General features: G+C 46.3%; 1 protein-coding gene across 1 annotated transcript; it reads left to right on the forward strand.

The window, feature by feature from the left end:
• Positions 1-11,036: 11,036 nt before the first annotated feature.
• Positions 11,037-23,603, forward strand: MEFV (MEFV innate immunity regulator, pyrin). The gene is made up of 10 exons (XM_087871128.1): positions 11,037-11,313; positions 13,185-13,997; positions 15,610-15,965; positions 16,376-16,471; positions 19,475-19,705; positions 20,085-20,107; positions 21,687-21,802; positions 21,981-22,013; positions 22,361-22,393; positions 22,559-23,603. The coding sequence occupies exons 1-10, from the start codon at positions 11,037-11,039 to the stop codon at positions 23,110-23,112; spliced, it is 2,532 nt and encodes an 843-aa protein (XP_087727254.1). The 3' UTR covers positions 23,113-23,603.
• Positions 23,604-24,876: the final 1,273 nt, after the last annotated feature.

Here is a 24,876-nt window from a genome sequence, read left to right on the forward strand (position 1 = left end):
GGGATCTGGGGCCTTGGTCCTGTCAGGTCTTCCTGTCCACCCTACCTGCTCTGAGATGCTGGAGTACCCCCTCAGACCTTTGCATTTTTCTTCTCAAGAACTTTCTGGCAAACAGATGAGCCATTTACATGAGACCTCTACTTCCCAAAGGCTCCCTTCCGTCTCCTCCCAGAAACTTCGAGTTTGCCAAGTTCCCTGTGGTTCTATCACGCAGCTCAAATAGGGTAGAGCTTCCCCTGGGAAGTAAGGAGGCAGCTTGTAGGATTTATGTTATTTCAGAAAGTGCTGTGTTCTCTGTTCTTAGAACCATTTGCTCAACCACAAGGTCCTTGAGCAAAGGACTTATAGAGTAGGAGTCAGACTCAGCACAGGCAGAAACTGCCCACAAAGATGCTTCATCCATCACACCCTGGCTGCGGTAAGCAGGTGAAAGATGCAACCTCCTTAACTGTAGAGCTTGAGGGGGCCTCCATGGAGTATGGCAGCCAACCCTGGAAAAGGAGGACTCAGCCTTTCGCCATAAGTCAAAACTTCTTGAAATTCCATGACCAGGTTCACACATCCAACCCATTGTTTTGCCAACAATGACTGTTGGCTGACAAGTGCTAAGCAGCCACTCCTGGAAGCCACTGGTGCTGGAGAAGTTACTAAAAATCTAAACCAGAGGTTCTGATCCTTATAAACACTAGAATCATCCGTGGAGTTTTAAAAAGTCTGACACCTGCTGTCTTGGTGTCATTAGGGTTACTATAACAAAATATTACGGCCTGGGTAGGTTATAAACAACAGAAATTTCTCTTTTTAAAGGTTTTATTTTATGTGATCTCTATGCCCAATGTGGGGCTCAAATTCACAACCCCGAGATCAAGAGTCACATGCTCCATTGACTGAGCGAGCCAGGCACCCCAGAAATTTATTTCTCATAGCTCCGGAGGCTATGAGAAATCAGAGTGCCAGAATGGTCAGGTGGGTGCCCTCTTCTGGGTTTCAGACTGCTAACCTTTGTGTCCTCACGTGGCGGAAGGGAGTTGGGAGCTCTGTGGATTCCCGTATACAAGAGGATTAATCCCATTAATGAGGGCTCCACCCTCATGACCCAAGAAATTCCCAAATGTCCCACCCATCTAATACTATCACACTGGGCATCAGGGTTTCAACATATGAATTTTGAGGAGACACAAACATGCACAGACCATAGCACCTGGGTGCTACCCCCTGGAGATTCTGATGTATTTGGTTTGGGCAGCAAGATTTTTTAAAGCTCCCCAGATGATTCTTTCTTTTTTTTTTAAGATTTCTTTATTTATTCATTTGAGAGAGAGAGAGAGGGAAAGTGCACACAAGCAGGGGGAGCAGCAGAGGGAGAGGGAGAAGCAGGCTCCCCAGCGGGGCTCAATCTCAGGACCCTGAGATAATGACCTGAGCTGAAGGGAGTTGCTTAACCTACTGAGCCACCCAGGTTGATTCTCCCCAGATGACTCTAATGTGCAACCAAAGACGAGAACCACTGACCTAAACATTAATTTGTAGAATGGCATAAGAGAATTGGAAGGAAGCAACAGGCCTAGTAGAGGATTTCCAAAGAGACTGTACATTTGCAATGACTGGTGAGAAAAATGAAAGAGGTGGGTGTGCTCTGCTGGAATGAAGTCACTATAAATCATAGGTCAGGTTGAATTTCCTGTGAAAAGTCTTGATTTTTTACATTAGGTAAGTGTGGTAGGTTAAAAATGGCTACAAATTCCTTATTACTTATTGAGAGGGGGTTCCTAGACCAATCTTAGTGACATACGTAGGCAACAGAATGAAATGGAAGTGACTTTCTGGGACTACCTAAGAAGTCTTAAAGCTACCACCAGAGGCTTCCTGGAAAGCTACCTCTGGGAATACCAGCTGCCATTTAAGAAGGCTGGTTCTCTTGAGACCGCCATGCTGTGAGGAAGCCCAAGCGACGCACATGACAGAAATGGATGTGCAGCAAACTCCAGCAGTTCCAGCCATCCCAGCCCAGGCGCCCCACATACAAGTGAAGACGTCTTTCGGATATTGCAGTCCCAGCAGACACAAGGGGGACAAGAAACAAGCAGTCACCTGCAGAGAGCCAGTACCGAGACCCCAGACACATAACCCCAGTCAAGTATAGCCATTCCAGCGATCTCCAGACATAGGAGCCACCCCAGGTGGAGCTCCAGTCATGCAGCAGAAATGAGTTGTCCCTCCTGTGTCCTGCTCAAAATCCTGACCACAAAATCATGAGACTAAAAAGGTTTTTATACCACTAACTTTTGAGGTGTTTGTTACACAACAACAGTTAATACATGAATAGTCATTGTACAAGATTCAAAGAATATAGATGTATACAAAGAAAGTGAGGAAACTTTTCATCACCCCCTTATTTCACTTCTCATTTTTATAGGTAACAGGTGGCTGTACATTCTACCAATCTCCTTCTTTTTTTTTAAGATTTTATTTATTCATTTGACAGAGAGAGAGACAGCGAGTGAGAGAGGGAACACAAGCAGGGGAACTGGGAGAGGGAGAAGCAGGCTCCCAGCGGAGGAGCCTGATGTGGGGTTCGATCCCATAACGCCGGGATCACGCCCTGAGCCGAAGGCAGACGCTCAACGACTGCGCCACCCAGGCGCCCCTCTACCAATCTCCTTCTGATGTGTTCACATACATGTATTTATTAGGTGTACATGTTTTCCCAGTTTTCCTTTTAATAACAGTGTGCCTGGATCAAGATGAAAGGGCTTTCTTACTCTTATCAGATGCGCACTATGCCACAGTATGGGTGTCACAATTGTACTTACTATCTCCTCTACTGATGGACATTTAGGTTGTTTCCCATTCTTGGTTTAATAAATAATTCTGCAATGGACATCTTGTAATGCAGCTTTGTGTACACTCAATAATTTTTAGGATACTCCCAGAAATAGAATAATTGAACCAAGGGGTATGTGCATTTTTGCGGTTTTTGGGGTGGTAAAATATACATAACCTAAAATTTACCATTTTAACAATTGTTAAGTGTACAATTCCGTGGCATTCAGTGCATTCACACTGAGGTACAACCATCACCACCACCTATCCCCAGAACTTTTTCGTCATCCCAGACTGAAATTCTAACCATTAAATAACCCTCCTTACCCTGTTAAACACAATTCTACTTTCTGTCTCTAAATTTGACCATTCCAGGTACCTCATATAGGTACAATCATACATTTACCCTTTTGTGTCTGTCACTTGGCATAATGTGTCCAAGATTTGTCCATGTTGTGCCATGTATCAGAATTTCCTTCCTTTTCAAGGCTGAATAAGTGGATAGGTCCATCACTCGGCCAGTGTCCACACAACTGGTTAACTGTAGGCACCGTATTCTCACTGAGGCAGTCTGACTCCAGAGCCTGTGCTGTGAAGGCATACAAGGCACTCATATGATACTTACATCACACACAGTGCCCACTATATGGTAGCTTCAATCGTAAGTGTCACCCATTGCAGTCCCAAGGCTATGATTTTTGGTGTTTTGATCCCTCACCGCAACTATATCAACCTTAGAAAATGTTTTCTGTGGTCTTTGATGTCTGATTTTAACTTTGACTTACACAGTTGTTTTCTCCTAAGTACTTCCTGCAGCATGAACTGTTTCCAACTGCTGGCTTCTGCAGATTACCCTTGCGGATGAGGAATGGGAGAGGGGTGTCTACTGTGCTTCCACAGGCAGCCCTAGAGACCACGCGGAGGGCCCTCTACAAGAAGCAGGAAAAGTGCCTGAATTGGGCAGGGATGCAGGAATAGGTAATGCCCTGTGTGAAGGCTCTTGTGCAAATACTGCGCCTTCCCGGGCAAATGGCCTTTTAGTCATTTTAGCTTATCTCAATCATATTTTTTAAGTTGTAGTTTCTGCTCTATAAATTCAAGGGAGTCAGCGCGTGAGACCCTATGCCTTCCCTAGTCTGGGTCTGCATTAATTTGATGTCTGCAGTGTGTGTGCTTGTATGTATGTGTATTTAGCTTTAAAGGTAGGTCTGTGCTGTTTCTCCAGCATTGGCAAACCTCACACACATTGTTTTAAAATCTCACATGTGTTTCCCAATGGGCACAGTCTGCTTTTTAAAAACCATTTTCCTAATCCTCTGCACTGCAGTGAAAAAATATTCCAGTTCATGAGGTTTTATTTAAGTTTTTGTTATAAAAAATAATAAGCAGGGGTGCCTGGCTGGCTCAGTCGGTAGAGCATGTGACTCTCAATCTCAGGGTGGTGAGTTTGAGCCCAACGCTGATCACGGAGCCTACGTACATACATATATACATAAGCAAACAGACAGATAATGAGCAAAACATGAAAGTCTTCCTCTAACATTAGATTGCTATATTTTCTGTTTTGCCTTATTATTTTACACTCAGAATATATTCATGGATGATGTTTCACGTGTCATAAAATGTTTAAATGCTCATTGAAAAACACAAAAATGTACAGAGGACACAGAATGAAAAGCACAACCTCTATCCCTAATTCTACTCTCTAGAGGTTGCCATGTTATTTCTTCTTCCCCTTCAGATATTTAAGTTTTAAAAATATTTTCCTGGTATTTACAAACATGGGATTATATTGTCATGTTGTATTGTAAGCATGCTTTTTTCAGCTTACATAGTGACCATCTCCATACATTAACATACAAAAACCCGCCGCACATTTTCAACAGATGCGGTGCAGTCCATAGAATAGATTCACCAAAATTTACTCAGCCAGTCGCCTGGTGATAGTCATTTAAGTCGTTTACAGTTTCTAACTAATTGGCAAGTGCGCCAGGCAAGGGAACGTTCCACAAGGGTGACACGGATTTGAGTAAGAAGGTGTCCCTCACACTACCATGGAGGCGAATACAGTCTGGTTATGTTCACCTGAGACTAGAAAGTAGTCTTGATGGGAAGGACTTAAACAAATAGAATGTTGGGACTAGAAATACAGATAGACCCTCTGGCTGGGTGTTCCTCCCCCGATCCTCCCTCAGTGGATCAAAGGAAATCTTCCTGGAAGGTGAAATATACAAAAGATTTAAAAAGTACGGGCGGCTTTGATTGACGGGAGGGTCCATGCCTAGAGCTTCGTGCCAGGCTCCCCCAGGCACACTTCGGAAGTCATGAATCCCCTGAAATGACACATGAAACTGCAGGTCTATGTGCCTTTTTTATGAACAAAACCATTTATCTCCACAGCCCATAGCATTTCCCTAGATTTTTCAAAATGAATCACGATAAAGAGAAGTTTAAGAATCGGTACCCTAGGGTTCCTGGTGTCTGAAAACCAACAAGATGACAGTGCTGGCGTTGGGCTGAATTTCTTTCACTGCTCTCGCCGGGAGTGGAGACCACCCGCTTCTTTGTAAGCCAGGAGACAAGCGCCCTGGGGCAGGGGTGCCGCCTGACCTGCCTGTTTTCGCTCCGGCACAGCAACAGGTGCACAGCAGGCACTCGGTAAATACTTGCCGGAAATACGACTGAACGAGGTCCTGGGGCTCTTAAAGGGTGGAGGGCTGTGGAGTGCCACGTGGCAGCGCAGCCCCCGGCACCCACGCCCAGCCAACCCTGGGCTGCCAACGGTCGAGTGCACTGCACTTGGCGTCGTGCCCAGGATACCAGCGGCGACGGCCGCCCCGCCTCCGCGCCGAGCGCTAGCCGCTCGGTGGAGATACAGTTAAAGGCTACTGGAGCCGCCGATTCGGACCACCGCGCAGCGCCCCAGCGCCCCCTGGGAGACAGAGGCCCCGCTGAGCCCGCCCGCTCGCCCTCCGATCGTAGTTTAGGGCGTGGCCCTCGAACACACTAGCGATGCGCTCAGGGAACCCGCGCGGGGCTGCTCCTGGCTCCTTGGGCTCGCCCTCCTTCGGGCAGACCCCCCGGGGCCCCGGACTCAGTGTGCCAGGTGGTCTCGCCCCCCAGTGCCTGCCAGCCTGCCTGTCGGGGCTTTGCGCTGACACTTCCCTTTTATCCTCGAACTACTCTTCCCGCAGACAAACCCCCTCCAGCCCAGGCCGCTTCCCCTCGGAGCGACTGCTCCAGGGGGTTGCTGCGGGGCGTGAGACCGGCGGAGTGGGGTCCTCCTGCCCCCACGCGCGGAAGCGAGCGCGGCGGCGGCGAATCGCGAGCTGTGGGTGGAGGGGTCTCGGAGGTGACGGCTGTGCGGGGCCGGGGATCCTGTGTCCGGCCCTCGGACGCCGCCCACGACTCCCCCGGCGCAGCGCTAGAGCATCAGAGGACCTAGCTGACACTGACCCACGGTGCCAGGCTTTTTTGCATACATTATCTCATCGAAATTCCCAAACCACCCATTTGACAGGAAACAAATTCAGAGACGTCGTGTAACTGCCCCAGGCCAAACGTCCTAGATCTTGGAGTCCCGTTTTCTTCCCCATTACTTTGTGCATATTCGAAACTCACTGAGTAGGCATGACCAAAGCGCCCGGGGCCGCTCTGCAGCGGATAAGAGGGCGGGGAGGTGGGAATGGGAAAGAATTACGTAAACCGAACCTCAAAGGGTGCAAGTGAAGCGAGAGCAGTTGCCTTCTAGGTACCGGGTTATTCTCCTTCACTAACCTGTAAGCCTTTGGTGGTCAGGGCAGTGTATGCCCACAGCCAGCCTCCTAGTAGGGTCCCTAGAAATATTGGTAAAACAAAATTTTTTCAGTGTTTTAAATTATAAAATGTTTAAATACGTAACAAAATTGAAAAGTAAAATGAACATCCACTTACCCTCCATCTAGATTTAACAATCAGAATAAATAATGTGTGTAGCGCTTTAGAGATCACAAAGCTTCTTGCTTGGCGTTACCATACTGCAAATGAAACTCTAACGGGTGGACCGATCCGGGAACTACTCCGACCCCACTACTGTACAACCTCCACAGGTCAAGGCCACCTTGGAAGCTGGCTTTCTCTCCCTGTTTCCATCCTGCTCAGGAGGTTGGAAGCTGCACCAGAACTTGGGTTTTTTCAGAAAGCACAGTTGCAAGTATGTTTCTCAGCGGGAGGTTCATTGCCTGGAAATTCACTTTGAAATTGAGACGTTAGCCTCTCTAAGTCTCAGATCTCTGCCTTAAAATTCAATATACTGGAGGGAGGGAAGAGTTTGGGTCACAATGGGATCCATTATTTCCAACTCCGGATTAACACAGAACTCTTCCATGATCTTGCCTACTGCTCTCTCAATAACAGATATGTACTTTATTTAAAACCATAAACCTCCTTTATCATGTTGGTTGTGGGGACAGGACTTATATCCCCTTGGAGGATAAGCTAATTATAAAATACTTTTTTTGAACTATCTTTTTTTCTTTTATAAAAGTAATACATATTGATTTTCAAAATCTCAAAGTGATGGAAAAGCGAAATGTGTTAGAAAGTGAAACCCTGATGGAGTAAGTTAGAAAGATGAACCCAGGCATGGAGTAAAGGTTGGGATGTCTGGGCTGTGCATTACTTAGTATAAGAGCAGAGGCTGAAATAGCTCTGCCTGCAGCCGCTGCAATGGATTTAGATGTATCATGGTGTTCCGAAATAAGGGCACACCCACAGTCACAGAGGCACAAGAAAGATTTCACTTTTCCACTACAGCTGTTCAATCAGACATTTAAAAGGCATTCCGAGAGCTATAATCATCTTTTCACATTTCTTCATTTTAAAAAATTACTGGAACCTCAAAAAATGGAACCTCTTTCAGCTTCTCTTGACCTAGAAATGCCATTACCTTACAAGTCCATGCCTTGGAGCGACTAGGTGGCTCAGTTAGTTGAGTGACTGACTCTAGGTTTCGGCTCAGGTCATGCCTCAGGGTCATGATCTCAGGGTTGTGAGATCAAGCCCAGTGCGGGGCTCTGAGCTCAGTGGGGAGTCTGCTTGAGATTCTCTCTCTCCTCTCCCTCTGCTGTTCCTCCCCCCCCCCACTTGAGTGCTCGCTCTTAAAAAAAAAAAAAAAAAAAAGACAAGTCCATGCCTCAGAATTGCTCCCTATTGCGAAAGGTATCACTGCAATTGCAAAATATCCTGCTATAGACTGGAAAGCCCCAGTTCCTGCCCAATTCTGCCATGGGTATGTTAATCTCAGCTTAAAGGAGTTTCCTGGCCCGTCAACACAGGGTCAGGGACCCCATGAACACGAAGCACCCTGTGTGTTGTTGCACAATTTCAGTTCTGTCTCAGGGGTGGGAGGCTCCCTGTGGGTGGCTGTGTTCCTGCCTTCTGAAACCCTGCACAGGTCGTGATCCCAGAGACGCTCAGTCTACACCCTTCTGGGCCAACCTGAGAATATCACACATCCAGCATTTGCACCATAAATATGCATGCAGTTGGGTCCATCCATTTTTAAGGGAGTATGTTGGGTTTGGGGTTATTTTCTCAGCAGGATCCAGAAAACTGGATGCTGTCAGCTATTAAACCAAAAGCACTGAGTACTCTGTAAAATATGAAGTATGTGGACCAAGTGGACAGGAAGATACATTCAACCAAGCAGAACTCATCAAACCCTTGGTCCCAGCCAGTCACACACAGGCTGGTCATGCACAGTACTGTTTGTTCTGCCAGGCATCAGAATGTTGTAAATGACCTGTGGGAGTGGTCAGAATAGCCCATTTTGAGTCTCATTGGAAGGCTGAAAAAGTGACATCTGTGGTTAGTGAGAACAATAAAATAATAAATTATCATCATGCACATAGACATTATTGCAGAGTGGTTAAAAGAGGGAGTTTGAATCCTGGCTCAGTCACTGAGCAAGTCACTAAACCACTAATCCTGGCAGTGAGGATGATGAATCCTGACCAGGGGTGCTGCACAGATTTTAGGAGATAATGGATATAAAGCAAGCAGTGCCTGGCACACAGTAACCACCATTGTGTTACCAACAAAACATCTGTAAGCCAAAAATTTCATGAAATGCAGGAAGCTTAAACCAGGACATGCAAATGATGCCAGCTTAGTGATAGAAATATTGCCATTTTGCAAGTACCACTGTAGTGACTGATTTAGGAAAGGATCATCAATGAAAGCTAAAATCATGAGGTGAAAGACTGTAGGAGAATGAGACGTTTCCACGTTCAGGTTACTTACTAATTACAAAGAAAAAATGTCCTTTTACAGTGGAGACATCTTGAGCACCTGAATGTACCTTCAGTCTAATAATGAGGACATGATGCACAGATCTAAATTAAGGGACATTCTGCTTGGAATGGACTTTGCAAAAGCACTGACAGAGTTTAAAAAGGCAGGGAAGAGTGAAAGTGTTCTAGCAGAAGCAGACTATAGAGACGCGACAACTAAAAGCAGTGCAGGGCCCCTGGGTTGGTGGCGGGGGAAAGCTGGCAAGGACATTATCAGGACAATTGGAGAAATTTGATTATGGACTCGTTATAGTATTATAATGATGTTGATTTTCCTGAGTATGATCATTGTATTCTGGTTATTTAAAATAATATCCTTGTATCCTTGTTCATTGTACTTAGGGTACGTAGGGTATTTGGAGTGATATCTAATACTGTTTTCAATTCACTACCAAATGGTTCAGAGAGAAAAAAGGAAAAATGAAGCACATGCATGTATGTAAGAGAGAGAATCACTAAATACTGTAAAATGTAAACAGTTGGTGAATCTAGGTAAATTTTCTGTAGGTTTGAATTTTTTCAAAACAAAAAGTTGGGGACAAAAATCAGGGTATGCAGAAAGACAGAAGCAGTTACCTGTGGAAGAAGCCCGCTCACCCCACATACAACTTTCTTTTTTTTTTTTTAAAGATTTATTTATTTATTAGAGAGAGACAGCCAGCGAGAGAGGGAACACAAGCAGGGGGAGTGGGAGAGGAAGAAGCAGGCTCCTAGCGGAGGAGCCCGATGTGGGGCTCGATCCCGGAACACCGGGATCACGCCCTGAGCCGAAGGCAGACGCCTAACAACTGTGACACCCAGGCGCCCCCCACATACAACTTTCTTTAGCTCTGGAGTGACTTCTGGAGCCCCACACTGGGACGTGAGCTAAAAAGGACACCTAAGTCTTTTTTCACTCTTGTTTCTCCACATCCTGGTATGGTGTCCAAAATATGTGTTCAGGGGCACCTGGCTGGCTGGTTGTCAGTGGAGCATATGACCCTTGTTCTCGGGGTTTTGAATTCAAGTCTCACACTGGGCATAGAGCTTACTTTAAAACACACACACACACCCACACACACACACACACACACACACAAAAAAAAAAACCAAACAAGCAAAAAAAACTTGTTCAGTAAAAGTGCATGGACAAGCACCCTCTGTCATGGGTATGCTCTCGGGAAGCCAGGGCAGAGTAGGGAACAAACACATCAGGACGACAGCTCCACACATGGTGTTTTGAGCCTTCGTGATGCTGGAAGTACCAGACAACTGGAACTACATCAACAGGGGTGACGCCAGGGCTTGTGTCCTGGGAGTGTCCTTCTGGCTCCACCTTCTTGGGCAGAAAAGGGTAAAATTTGCAGGACTGCGTTTTTGCCCCCTGTCCCCCCACCATTTGCTTTGGAGGGCCAATAAAATCCCAAGAGTCTGGAGGAGAACAACCGGCCAAAGAGACTGACCGTCATCATGGTCCTCTGCAGCGTGGGACCAGGGGCTTTGTTCCTGCTCCCGCCCCCCCGCCCCCAGCCCATATCCTGGGAGAAGCAGCATTGAGCGCCTTCCTAGGATCAAGACTCTGGACTCCAGCCCCAGCCCCTCCTTCACAAACCTACCCGCTGCTCTGCAGGGCTGTATGCGAAGGTGAGGGCTGGGCCGGAGGACCACATGGCTGACCTTGCGCCCTCCCAGCTGTAGAAGCCTTCAAATCCGTGAGAAAGAGAACGCAAGTGTCATCCCTGGGAATAAACGATGACATTCATACCTCGGTTCCCGCCAGAGTGCAGAGCATTTCCTGTGCCTCTTCCGCTATTTCACAAGCGGCTTCTTTTTACCCACCTTCTGGGTTCCAGAGCAGAGCCTGTTTCAGACAACTATCTCTGGCCTCTCCTGGTCAACACCATGATCAAGACCCCCCGTGACCATCTGCTGGACTCCCTGGAGGAGCTGGTGTCCGATGACTTTGAGAAGTTCAAGTTTAAGCTGCAGAACACCAGCCTGGAGAAGGATCACTTCCGGATCCCCCGGGGCCAGCTCCAGAATGCCAAGCCAGTGAGGCTGGCTTCTCTGATGATCACCTCCTATGGGGAGGAGTACGCTGTGAAGCTGACCCTACAAGTCCTGAGGGCCATCAACCAGAACCTCCTGGCAGAGGAGCTTGTCAGGGCGATTGGCCCAGGTAAGAAGGCCCCATGCCCCATTCCTCTCCCAGTGTGACTGCTGGCTATTCATGGGGTGGGGCAGAAGGTGCAAGAGGGAACTTGTGTTTAGACCAATGTGTTGTGACTTGGGGTTAGGAATCCCAGGACTACCATGACCCCAGTGACTCTGGCCGATGAAGTCCTTTCTGCTGCTTAGGTCTTTGGAGCTGGGTTAGTACAGCTAAGGGTCCCAATGGCTTTAAAACAGGGTGGGGTGAGGGGGGCGGGGAGGCTGAGATTCTCACTGCAGGGCAGAATCAGGAGAGGCAGGAGCTAGATGCCTGATCTTAGAAGGGCCCTAACTTCATTGTGATTAACCCCTACGTACACACCACTATCTTCAGGAGAGAAAAAAAAAAGGTTTGCTAACTGACCATACCAGCAGGGTCGACAGGTAATCTTCACATTGAAATCCACCGATTTTCAGTTTTGAGTTCTTCTTTGACACATTCCACAAAGGTATTCTAAAATTCTCAATTCTTTTCCTTCCTTTCTTTCATCTTTTCTTTCCTTGTTTTTCTTCCTTCTTCTCCTCCTTGTTCTTTTATTCCTGTTTTGCTGTAACTTTCTGATTTCATCACACTGTGATCAACAAATGTGGCCTACTGGATTTTTGCTTTCAGACTTTTTTTTTTTTTTTTGAGAAGAGAGGCAGCAAATACGTAATGGGCTTAAAAAATATTGGTTAGTGTTTGAATATTTCTTCTACTTCTAGACTTTAAGGACACATTAGAAATGCTTTCCATGTGTTTTTCTGAAGTAGAACGTTTAAGTAACATAAAAGTTCTCTGCTCTCTGAAAGACTGATAGGACTAAACCATAATCTGAGTCCAGTGTAATTTGATGAGTAGAGTTTTTAAGTTACCTTTTCATGTTTTAAAACCTGGTTATTAGGGGCACCTGGGTGGCTCAGTCGTTAAGCGTCTGCCTTCGGCTCTGGGTGTGATCCCGGCGTTCCGGGATCGAGCCCCACATCAGGCTCCTCCGCTGGGAGCCTGCTTCTTCCTCTCCCACTCCCCCTGCTTGTGTTCCCTCTCTCGCTGGCTGTCTCTCTCTCTGTCAAATAAATAAATAAATAAAATCTTAAAAAAAAATGAAACCTGGTCATTAGCATCTTTAGGGCTTTCCCATTAGTTCTTGAGTCAGTTTGGGGAACTTACATTTTCCTAGGAAGCAAAGTGTTTGCAACAGCAAAGTGTTTTAAACAACTCTGAAGCAATTTTAATAAGAGCTTCTTCTACCAAAAATTAAAGTGCTGATTACAGGATATCTTCATTTCTTTATTAGAGTAGTGGTTTTCAAGTTACATCCAAGGAACATACTTCAGGGATTCTTTAGAATGTTAACAAATACTTAATCTAAATTTTATTAATTTTTCTTATTTACAAAACCAACAAATTCATATTAAAATGTGTCATTAACAAAATTCTGAAATTCTAGAGGCCAGCAGGGCAATAGTTTGTGCTGTACTTGAACTCCTTTTTATGTAGACCTTGGAATTAAGACTTTCCTGTGATTTCTGTTTCATGAAACTGTATCCTGAAACTTCCAAGCAAGTTGTTTAAAACAAAAATCACCATTTACACTTACTTACCTGTGTGTTAGGATTTTCTTCATGTCGTGAAACCAAAGAATAAAACAGAAGTAAATTAGTTTCTGAAGTTTTAATTGTCCTTCAAAGTCTGTTTTCAAATTTTTGTGCCAAATACCTTAATTCTTTGATAGATTTTGTGAGTTTTATACACCTATAATCACCACTGAGATGATTTTCCCTTCTCTTCCTTCTCTCCCAAGCCCTGGCCCTGAGCACGGCACAATTCCATGCCTTCACATTCTTTTGTCTTTGCAGAGTATCTGATACAAGAAAGTGGCACAGACAGCTCAGCAATGTCTTGTTCCTCTGGGGAGAATAAGCCCAAGGGCCTGAGGATACCAGATGGCCTGGAAGGTGATAGGCAGCGGCAAAGTGGTGATGGGGCCATCAGCCGGCCATCCGGCCAGCATGAGGCTGGAAGGGGGTCCCAGAAGAAGCCTCAGGGCAAACGGAGAGATCAGACGACCTCTGAGGACCAGGATATGCAGGGCAAGCCAGGGTCCAGGAGCATGACTCTGTCCTCCAGGAGAAGCCCGCTTTATGGCAAGCAACAGGGGGAGAAGGGGAGTCCCAGTGGCAAGCTACGCAGGAATTCCAGCTCTACAGGAAGTCTCCAAGAACATGCCTCTGAATCTCCTACTGGGTCCCAAAGAATAAAATCCAGGATCTCCGGGCAGCAGCGACCCAGAAGTCTTGATTTTACCATTTCGAGAGAGAGAGAACTCCCCAATCCAGAAACTCTTCTGAGTCAAGAGAAAATGAGAAGTGATCATCCAGACTCAGCAGCCACCCCCAGTGAAGTGGCCACTCTGGATATAGGTGCTACTGTGGCTCCAGAGAAAGGCCCCAGGAATCCAGAACATTCCATGATCTTGAAGGGGGGAGTATTCAGGAACACACTTTCCAATGTATCGTCGTCTGGTCTCCAGACAACCTGGGAGCATCCAGAATCTACAGGACCTTCAAAGAAAAATGGAATTGAGGGTCGAGAACCCTCTGAGACCTTGAAGGAGGTGGCAGGCAGTGAGCTCCATCAGCCTTCAGGTCCAGAAGTCTCTCCTTCTTCAGGTAAGAAAGGACCCCAAAACTCAGAAAACCTGGCATCCTTAGGAATGGTGACCTGTGTAGGTCTTCCGTCACAAACCTTTTATCCCCACTGTATTTATGTCAACAGATCCCTGGGTGCCCCCTGGGATCTGAGGTAGGCTGTGAATCCTGAAAAAAATGTACGTATGCACATCTTCATAAAATGTTGCATAGAAGTTCAAGTTCTTAGACACGCTGAAATCCTTTAGAATTCCACAGAAGTCACAGACACCAGCGTGAGCATCTGGAAAAGACTGGGTAAAATACCTGCTTCTCACAATGACCCTATGGCAGTATGTCATGGGGCTGAGATTCTGCCATTCACCTTTCTGGGCAGGGAGGAGAGCTGTTGGCTAAAATCCTAAATCTCATCTACTAAGGAGGCAGAAATTGGGATTATGTTGGGTTGTGGATGACATAAATGCCAAAATAATGCTAACTGAAACAAGACAGAAGTTTGTCTCTCCTTCACATAAAACAACACAGAGGGTCCAGAACAGATGTGGTACTCCATGGGCCAGGAACCAGGCTCCTGCTGTTTTTCTGCTCCACAAAGTTTGCTCTCAAACTCATGGTCTCAGGGGGTGGCATCCTCATTCCAAGCAGCACGATGGAAGGACAAAGGAGAAGAGTATTACTTAGGGAAAGTCTCCAGAAGTTTCTAGAATCTGTTCAGGATGCCTTCATTTATATCCCTTTGGCCAGAATGTAGTCAAGTAGCCACACCTAACTGCAAGAAATGGGGTTTTGGGGAGGGGGGCAGGGAAGCAGCCATCAATTGATGGGCAGCAATCAATTCTATCATTAGGGAAGGAGGGGAGAATGGTTACTAAAGGGGCCTCCCACAGTCTCACTTACAGATGTGATATGAATTCCTGGAACCTTGTGAGAGGTGGTGGGAGGGGACTAATGAATTGAGTGTGTTTCTGACTGTACCTCCTGTCATTCTGCTTTATGAGGTTGTGCTATGGTCTTGGGGCACAGCTAGTCATAGCTGTTTGTCATCATGGTGCATTATACCCTTCAGCCTTATAAAATCAAGTCCCTTTCCTTACTTCCATTTAATTCTTCCTGAACCTGGATAAGAGGAGAGGTCCCTTTAGTTCTTTCATTTAACACAGACTTCTCAAATCCTTATCATGTGCTAGGGACTCTGCTAGGGGTCAGACTATGAGTGAATTACTGTTCCCAGGGGGCTCCCACTCGAGTCATGAGCAGCCTGGGTGGTTTTAAGTGGCAGAGCAAACACTGGTCAGAACGTCTCACTGCCTTTATATCACCTGCTAGATCTGTATATGTGTGGGAGGAAGGCATAGAATTTATAACAAAAGGCTTTTCTTTAGGATAAATACCCAGGAATTCAAATCTCAGGACGGTCATGAGATCTAGCCCTTTGCCCTCACTTCCGCTGGGTGGTTTGCTGCCTTGCTGGAACGAAGTCAGGGGAGGACAAGTTAGAAGTGGCAACAGTCTAACCAGGAACTTGTGTGTACAAGGCATGGGCTCTCTCTCTCTCTCTGCTGCGCCTTGCAGCACCCCTTTGGGACATTTTGGGTTTGTCACTCAGGAAATTTTTCCACTGCCATGTCCCCAGGGAAGCCACAGGATGAGGCTGTGTATCCCCTTTGCCGTGCTCAGGAAGGAGACGATTCCTGCAGATACTCCGTTGCTTCTAGGGATCCCAAGACCTCAGGCATACGCAAACGCAGCAGCTTCCTGAGCCTGGCCTCACTCCAAGTAAATAACTCGGAAGACAACAAGCAGCACGAAGGCCTGCAGATAGCTAACTTGAGCCCCAAGTCCCTGCCACAGTGTGAGAGACACATGAAGCAGGTCCAGCTGCTCTTCTGTGAGGACCACAGGGAGCCTATCTGCCTCATCTGCAGGCTGACTCAGGAACATCAAGGCCACTGGGTACGCCCCATTGAGGAGGCTGCCCTGGAATACAAGGTAGGGCTTCTTGTGGGTGGGGTGGGGAGTCAGGGCTACTTTATTTCCCAACCCTGGGATGTTGGTGCATTAGTCAGCATTTTTGGGCTGTTAAGTGGCAAAAACACAATACAAACCAAACCAGCAAAGAGGGAATTTACTGGTTCATGCAGCTGAGATCCAAGGGCACTAGCTTCAGGTATGGCTGAATCCAGGTGCCCACATGTCATTAAGAATCTCTCTCTCACCACCTCTTGGATCTGCTTCCCTTGGTGTGATGGATTCATTTTCCCCCTTTCCTGGGCCCTCCCTGTGCCCTTGGCTGCAGTACCCTCGGCTTTACTCCCTAAAGCAGAGTTCTCCCTCTAGAGCTGGCACCACTAAAGACAGCAGAGGCCAAGTTTAGGCTTCAACAAGTGCCCCTTTTCCAGGAGCAAATTCAAAAGCAGCTGGAACATCTGAAGGAGTTGAGAAAATCTGGGGAGGAGCAGAGATCTCAGGGGGATAAGAAGACTGCAAACTTCCTGGTAAGGCCAGGGGTGTTCTGTGGCCAATCCTTGCCTGAATTCACCCCTGAAAAAGGAGGGAGGGGAGTGAGCAGGGGTCCCCAAATTATGTTCAGTTCACAGGGAAGCAGAACTGATCACCTATTTAGAATTACCTGCTCTTGGGGGGCAGGGAGGTAATAGGAGCTTGTCCCTGGAGAGGGACACCCACTCCCAGCAGGGAGGGAAATCTCCAAGGAGCTGTGCTTTCTCATATTCACTACAAAATGGTCTAGAGAAATTAACACCAGTGGCTGTCACTGAGGGATGGGATTGAGGAAATGGGAAGAGAGACTTTTCTATTTTAAATACTCCTTTGTATCATTTTTATAATTGTCCATTTTGTTTTTTTTTAAACCGCATGGATTTTTAAAAATTCAAATGGTTAGACATTTTCTTTTTTTTTTTTTTTAAGATTTTATTTATTTACTCGACAGAGAGAGACAGCCAGCAAGGGAGGGAACACAAGCAGGGGGAGTGGGAGAGGAAGAAGCAGGCTCATAGCAGAGGAGCCTGATGTGGGACTCGATCCCATAACGGCAGGATCACGCCCTGAGAGCGAAGGCAGACGCTTAACCGCTGTGCCACCCAAGCGCCCCCTCAAATGGTTAGACATTTTCTTTACAACTGTCATTTTGTGATGCCACAGATTTCAATAAATACACTTGTTGGCCTTCCTCTGTTGAACCTAGGACACATAAGTTGCTTCCATTCTCCCTGCAAGCAAATTCAACTACCCCAAAGAGCCTTAATTTGTCTGACCCATTTCTGTTGGCTGGATCCCATCTCCCAAACCACAATGGGAAACAGGCAAAGATAACAAAGGGCAGGAATGGGGGTGGGCATGGCATTGGCCTAGGTGTCTAATTTTTGGGAAACTCATGAAGTGTAGTAAAAGAAAACCCCTTTCTAGGGTGCCTGGGTGGCTCAGTCGGTTAAGAGTCTGACTTGATTTCAGCTCAGGTCATGATCTCAGGGTCGTGAGATCGAGCCCCTCTCTCCCTCTGCCCTTCCTTCCCCTGGTCACCTCACCACCTCCCCACTGACCAGCTCGCCTTCTCGCTCTCTCTTTCTAAAAAAGAAGAAAAGAAAACACCTTCCCTATAATACCAGGTGGCTTGGAACTTGTGGGTGAAGCAGAGGTCAGGGATGCTCCCCACCATGACGGTGAGGCAGAAGCCTGGGCCACATGGAAACTCAGGGAGACAAGAAGGTCTGTTCTTCCCTTAAAACACTCACAGTGACATGAGCCCCCATGGAAAGCCCCCATGGAAAGGTGATGCTGTTTTCAAGACTTCTGCTCTTCCTCCTCTCAATAGTCAAAAATATATATAATTTTTTAATCATATGAAAGGGGGAGGGGAAACTCTTTTTTACAGCCCAATGCCAGCTAAAACAAGTATGGATGAACGGTTATGGGGTGCCTGGCTGGCTCGGGCAGAGAGTATAGGACTCTTGATCTCAGGGTTGTGAGTTGCAGCCCCTCTATGGGTGCAGAGATTACTTAAATAAATAAATAAAAACTTCTTAAAAACCTCAAAAAAGAAATTTTCCACTATACAAACACCAATAAGTCGATGAACACCAACAGAGATCATCAACAAAAATTTTAGCAGAAGATCGTAAGAGAACAGGATATTGACATCCTCTCAAAGTACCACTCCTCCAATTACTTAATAATTATAAAGTAAATAATATATACTTACACTGGAGAGATGAGGCAAACCCCTCCTCAACCAAGTGACTGACCTCTGTATCACAACAATGGTGATGGACAAACTGGACACTCTTTGCCTCCCCATGGGATGTGCTAGGGAGCCTAGAGCATTAAGAATATGGTATTCTTGTCTAAGATGCTTAATCTGAACTTAATCATAAGCAAAATTATCAGACAATTTTAGAATATAGGCCATTGAACATGACAACTGACCTGTCCTCTTTAAGGAAAAAAAAGCCAATGTTAGCACGCTCAACAACAAGGGGTGAGGAAACATTTTTGGTTCAAAAAGACTAGAGAGCTCAAAATGATGAGACTTCTTAAGTCCAGTCTTAGAAGATTCGAAGGGGGTTCTCCCTCCACGGAGGAAGAATGTTCCCTAGAGCCAGTTCACCTTTCCACAGAAACTCTCGCTAGAACATGGGCCAGGCGGCTGCCCTACATGCAGCGGTAGCAGAGGTCAAGCTCACTTACATTCACATAAACGGACTGACTGCCTTCATTCAGAGCCACGCTGAGGACCTTGCATGCCAGCACTCTGGTGGAGAGTAGAGAGAAGTCTCCTTCCTGGACACTGTGGTGGTCATAACCTTGTCCATTTACAACCCCAGGCATATATCATCCTCACACTGGCTTTCAAGGAAGGAAAAAGATGATAGCAGATATGTCAGGGTCCTGTGGCCGCCGTAACAGAGTAGCACAGACTGAGTGGCTTAAACCACAGAAATGTATTCCCTCACAGTTCTGTAGGCCAGAAGTCCGCCGTCAAGGTGTCGGCAGAACCGGTTCCTTCTGAGGGCCGTGAAGGACAGACATCTGCCAGGCCGCTCCCCTCAGCTGGTAGAGGTCATCTTTTCCTTGTGTTTCTTCACATGGTGTTCTCCCTGTGTCTGTGTTCCAAATTCCCCACACCAGTGGCCCACTCCGGTATGACCTCATCTTAACTAATTACATCGGCAATGATGCTATTTCCAAATAAGATCATATTCTTTAGGTACCAGAGGTTAGGACTTTAACATAAATTTTGGAGGGGATACAAATCAACCCAGAATACTAGATTTTGGGGCATTTTACAAGAGCCGGCCCCTGCCACCCTCAGTCTGTTCTGGAAGGTTCTGGCCCATTTTGTCTCCTTCTCTAAAATCCAGTCCTCCAAGAAGCTGAGGGATCCAGCCTCTTATCCACCTCCAGGAGGTGGGCTTCTAGGGATTCCCTGGGCACACACCTCCAACACACTGCACAGACCCCTACACCTTTCTGTTCCCCAGAAACAAATTGAAACCCAGAAGCAGACACTCCGGCACCAGTTGGAGCAGCTGTACCATCTTCTGGAGCAGCAAGAGAAGCTCTTTGTGGCCTCACTAGAGGATCTGAGCCAGACCATTGGCCAGGTTGGGGAAAAATATAACACCCATGTGTCCAGAGACATTGCCCTTCTTGACAAGCTGATTGGGGAGTTGGAAGCCAAGCAGTGCCAGCCGGAATGGGAGCTTATGAAGGTAAGTGTGGCTGGGCCTGGCTTTCCCCTTCCCACTGTGCCCAGAAGGATGACATGGGCTTTCAGCACTGCCATTAGCTCTGCCCAAGTCAGTACAAGACAAAGGTCTTGTGCCCAGACCCCTTTGATGAGCCCTCAGGAGCCCAGGGTGGTCCAGCTTACAAGGGATCCCCTGCCATCCCAGAAGAGAAAAGCAGGGTTTGGGTGCAGTTCTGTTGCAAGCCCGACCAGGCTACCACTCGGGTAATAAAAATTAGAATGGGGGAGAGGTACCCCAGTTTTGCTGACACCCCAGGGCTGTGAGCCCAAGAGGAAAGACCAGGAGTCAGTGCAGCCCCTAGGAGACTGGTAATGGAGAGCTTCCCTCTTTTCTCTCCTAGGACATCGGAGTCACCCTGCACAGGTACCGAGAGGTCCCCTCGTGTTCCCTTGGGTATCCTGCAGGAAGCAGTGGGGGAGGCATCCCTAGGAGGGAGATGCTCCCAGCCTCGAGTCTATAACTCCTCCTGGGCTCCTCCCATCTCCTGCAGCTTCCTAAGGCCTTTCTGGATTTGTGTAGGAAAAATGGGAGTGTGATCAGGAGAGAGAGCATGGGCTGAAGACTGAAAAGAACACAGCCTATCGTGCTAATGATGGTTCCTAAGATTGCAATTTGCCTCATGCAAACTGTTCCTGCGGAAGTGCCTCCCTCCACAAGTGCTTATGGTCTCAGGGAGGGAAGCACTTTCTAGGAGTGGTGATGCTAAGCCCAAACAGGGGAAGGAAGGGGAGGGAAGAGAGGAGGCTGGACATTATAATTACTCCAGTAGCTTTACAAAATCCTGACATCCAGGCCCTGGCACACAAATTAAATTCCAATCTTCAAGAGCATGATCCTAGCATAATTTTTTTCCTTTTTTTGGTGATAAAATACATATAAAATGAAACTTACCACTCTAACCATTTTTAAATGTGCAGTTCTGTGGCATTAAGTACATTCATATTATTGTTCAACCAACGCCACCATCGTCTGCAGCACTTTTTCATTCTCCCAAATGGAAACTCCATACTATTAAAACCTAACTCCCTATTGCCCCCTCCCCCAGCCCCTGGCAACCACCATTCTACATTCCATCGTCATGAATTTCACTACTCTGTTTCATATAAGTGGAATCATACAGTATTTGTGCTTTTGCGTCTGGCTTATTTCACTTAGCATAACGTCTTCAAGGTTCATCCACATCGCAGAATGTGTCAGAATTTCACTCCTTTGTAAGGCTGAGTAATATTCCACTGTATGCATAGACCACAAATTGTTTATCCTTTCATCCATCAATGGACACTTGGGTTGTTTCCACCTTTTGGGTATTGTGAATGCTGCTGCTATGAATATTGCTGTACATATATCTGTTTGAGTCTCTGCTTTCTATTCTTTTGGGCATATACCAAGATGTGGAACTGATGTGTTATATGGTAGTTCTATGTTTAGTTTTTCGAGGAATCACTATACTATTTCCCACAGTGTCAGTACCATTTTACTTTCCTACCACCAATGCACAAGGGTCCCTATTTTTCCACATCCTTGCTAACACCTGTCATTTTGATTTTTTTCAAAATAATAATAACCATCCTAATGAGTCATATCTCATTGTTTTTTTCTTATTTATTATCATTTTTATTTCAACAGAAAAGGACTAAAGAAGTATAAATAATTTGACATAGGTAATTCTGGGCTGAGCATTTCAATATCAGCACCATTTTAAGGCCATTATAAAAACTCACTATGGTTTTGAGATCAGTGGTTTTTAAAACTCCCTAGGTGATGCCAATCTGTGGCCAAAGCTGAGAAAGAGTATTTAAAACTCGGAGTCCAGGGAAGACTTTCTTTGCCAAGCCCAAGTGGGCTGCGTGTCCCCCGTGGACGCTGCACCTTACTTCCATCTCATGGGGACGTGGGCTACTCCCATGCACCAGCCCTCTCTGGCCAAGTCTTTTGTCTCTAGGGTCAAGATAGCGACTGTTCCTAAGCCCTGGGGCATTCCTTCAGATGTGGAAAAAAAGATCCATGTGATCTACCAGAAATCAGAGTTTGTGGAGAAGCGCATGAAGTCCTTCTTGGGTAGGTGGGCTTGGGGGAAAGGGGAGGCACCTGCTCACGTCCTCCTTGATGTCCATGTAGCCCAGACCCCTCTGGCATCCCTCCTCCATCTCCCATGGCCTTTCTGACGCTGCCTTCAGCCTCTTCCTGATCTGTCCCTAGCTGGGGAACTTAACTCAAGCTCTCTTTCTTCTTTTAGAAAAGCTGCGTTCAGAAACGGACAGCTTCAATGGTGAGTATGGTAATGGCAGAACGTACTTGTCAGGGGTTACTGTGATATCCCCTATGCTATTGATTTCTGGGCATTATTTAGAAGAGAGAAAAACACGTGTAACAAAGGCAGAAGAAAGCCTTCATAGGCTCTGTGCTGGATTTGTTGGCTGGGTCAGCTCATCAGACCACAGTCTTTAAGGCAGGCCCCAGGGTCTAGGAGTAATGGGGCTAACCCAAGCAGAGGAAGCAAGGTCCGGAGCCAGGGCAGGGGTCCTTGTCTTTCCTTGTTGTGGTGACCAGGGTACATTTAGCCTCTCTGAATTTGGATACTCAGGTTTTTTGCCCCCATCTTCTTTTTCTCTGTAGTTCCAGAACTGATTTGCGCTCAGGCATATGCCGGTAAGTGCCCAGACTAAGGCAAGTGGACTTCACCTGCTGGGTCCCTGTGCTGACCTCCAGTGCGTTCCACAAGACTGCTCCTACCCATGTTTCCTGGAGGTGGGGAGAACCCTGTAGGTCCACTTCCCATGGACCCTGAGCTAGTTATTCTAATTCTTTCTGCAGTTGATGTGACTCTGGATGCAGAAACCGCCCACCCCAACCTCATCTTCTCTAATAACCTGAAGAGCGTGAGACTTGGAGACAAGTGTAATCGTCTGCCTGACAATCCAGAAAGATTTGATAGTTGCACCATCACCCTAGGCCTTCAAAGCTTTCTCTCTGGCCGCCATTATTGGGAAGTGGAGGTGGGAAAAAAGACAGGGTGGATCCTGGGCATCTGCAAGGCATCTGCGAGCAGGAAAGGGAGCATGACTCTGTCACCCGACAATGGCTACTGGGTAGTGATGATGATGAAGCGGAATGAGTACCAGGTGTCCACCATTCCCCCAACACGCTTGCAGATAAGGGAACCCCCCAGACGTGTGGGCATCTTCCTGGACTACCAGGCTGGAGACATTTCCTTTTACAATGTAACATACAAATCTCTCATCTACACATTCACCAGCTTCTCTTCTTCTGGGCCCCTTAAGCCTATGTTCAGCCCTGGAACACATGATGGAGGGAAGAACATGGATCCTCTGACCATCTGTCCAGTGGGTGACCAGGGATCTCACTGAATGCCCAACACTTTGCATCCCTCTTCTGGCTCCCAACCTTGTATCTTGAATCTCTACACTCAACTGTCATTACTGTATGCCTACTGGGTTCCAGCTGCGGTGGGTAATATAACAAATAAGAGAAGAGTACCTGTGCCCAAAGAGTCTATGGAATGGTAGCAGAAATAAGCTGTGTACACAAATATTGGTAAACTAAGGGTGAAGAGAACACATGCACTGATGACACCTCAGAGGAAGAAGTACATGGCTGTTGCTTAATAAATCCTTGTATGAATTGCACCTAAGATGCCCCCAAGGCAGAGATCTCACCCTCGTCTTCCCTCAGAATTCTACGGCAAGGATGTGTCCCCTCATTCTATCCTCCTCTTTCTTGAAGACTTGGAAAGCTGAGAAATAGAACAAGCAGACTGGGTTGTTATATTTTTGTACCTGGATTAATGAATTATGGATCTTAAGAGTATTGGCTAAGTCTCATAAATAAATAAGTTAGAAAACTTGGTCATAATTGCACTCAGTTTGCACTCAATTTGTCGTCATTTAGTCAATCATTGTGAGATCCCATTTCCCTACTGAATACCATGAAAAAGATGGAGCTGTATAGTGGGAAAACATTTGACACATATTCCAAGTGTCAGATTTTTTTAAAAGTCTGTCCTGATCTGTATCTGAAAATCTGTTCTAGTTCACAGATATCCCCTCTATCATCCTGCATTTAAAGAGATGTAAAGAGGGGCGCCTGGGTGGCACAGCGGTTAATCGTCTGCCTTCGGCTCAGGGCGTGATCCCGACGTTACGGGATCGAGTCCCACATCAGGCTCCCCCGCTATGAGCCTGCTTCTTCCTCTCCCACTCCCCCTGCTTGTTCCCTCTCTCGCTGGCTGTCTCTCTCTCTGTCGAATAAATAAATAAAATCTTAAAAAAAAATAAAGAGATGTAAAGAGAAAGGATGTAAAGGGAAAAAAAGACTCAAATGAAGATTAGACTCCAAACCCCTCGCACTCCAACTCATCTTTCCATCCTCACACTAGAGCCTAGACTAGACTCGGCTTCTCTGCGATTGTGGCCCTGGTTTCTCCATGGAGCTTTGTTCTATGCACATAATCCATTCTCTGACAGAGTTCATGTGCTCTATTTGCTTAGCCGTTCCCAATTCTCCCTTGCTATAACCTGTCCATGAATAGCTTCCTGTATTCCACCATCTCCCCATACACATATTTTTTTCTTCTGTTACTCCTAAAATGGCTCCAGAATGTGAACTATGTGATAACACTTGCTACAGTTGGCCATACAATCCTCCAGAAAGATTAAATGATGTTTCATGCCCAAAGCAATGTTTCTCCTTTAAAATTTTTTGCTCATTCAATAGAGATATAATGGGGTTTTACCTATGTTTTAATTTATTTCATTATCTGTTAGTAAGGCTGTGAATTTTCCAGGTGGACTTCTACCTTTTGTTTCATTCTACAGAAACAGCACAGCTTCTCTGACTACTTGCTATGTGGAATCTAGATATTGAACTTAGTTGTTTCTAGTATTTCTTCAAAAATATTTTATTATTTTTTTAAATTTTATTTAGTTGTCAGAGAGAGAGTACAAGCAGGGGGAGCAGCAGGCAGAGGGAGAAGCAGGCTTCCCACTGAGCAAGGACCCTGATTCAGGACTCAATTCCAGGACCCTGAGATCATGACCTAAGCCAAAGGCAGACACTTAACTCATCGAGCCACCCAGGCGTCTCTCAAAAATATTTTAGATACTAAACATTTG

The sequence above is a fragment of the Ursus americanus genome, chromosome 2 (assembly GCF_024610735.1).
Source record: "Ursus americanus isolate L20-20 chromosome 2, mUrsAme1.1.p, whole genome shotgun sequence".
NCBI classification, from domain to species: Eukaryota; Metazoa; Chordata; class Mammalia; order Carnivora; family Ursidae; genus Ursus; species Ursus americanus.

Bases quoted from the DNA above. Each gene is read 5' to 3' on its own strand.
- MEFV (XM_087871128.1), top strand. From the start codon at position 11,037: ATGATCAAGACCCCCCGTGACCATCTGCTGGACTCCCTGGAGGAGCTG. The intron at 15,966-16,375 runs GTAGGGCTTCTT...CCCCTTTTCCAG, and splicing joins AGGCTGCCCTGGAATACAAG to GAGCAAATTCAAAAGCAGCT. The intron at 21,803-21,980 runs GTAGGTGGGCTT...TTCTTCTTTTAG, and splicing joins GCGCATGAAGTCCTTCTTGG to AAAAGCTGCGTTCAGAAACG.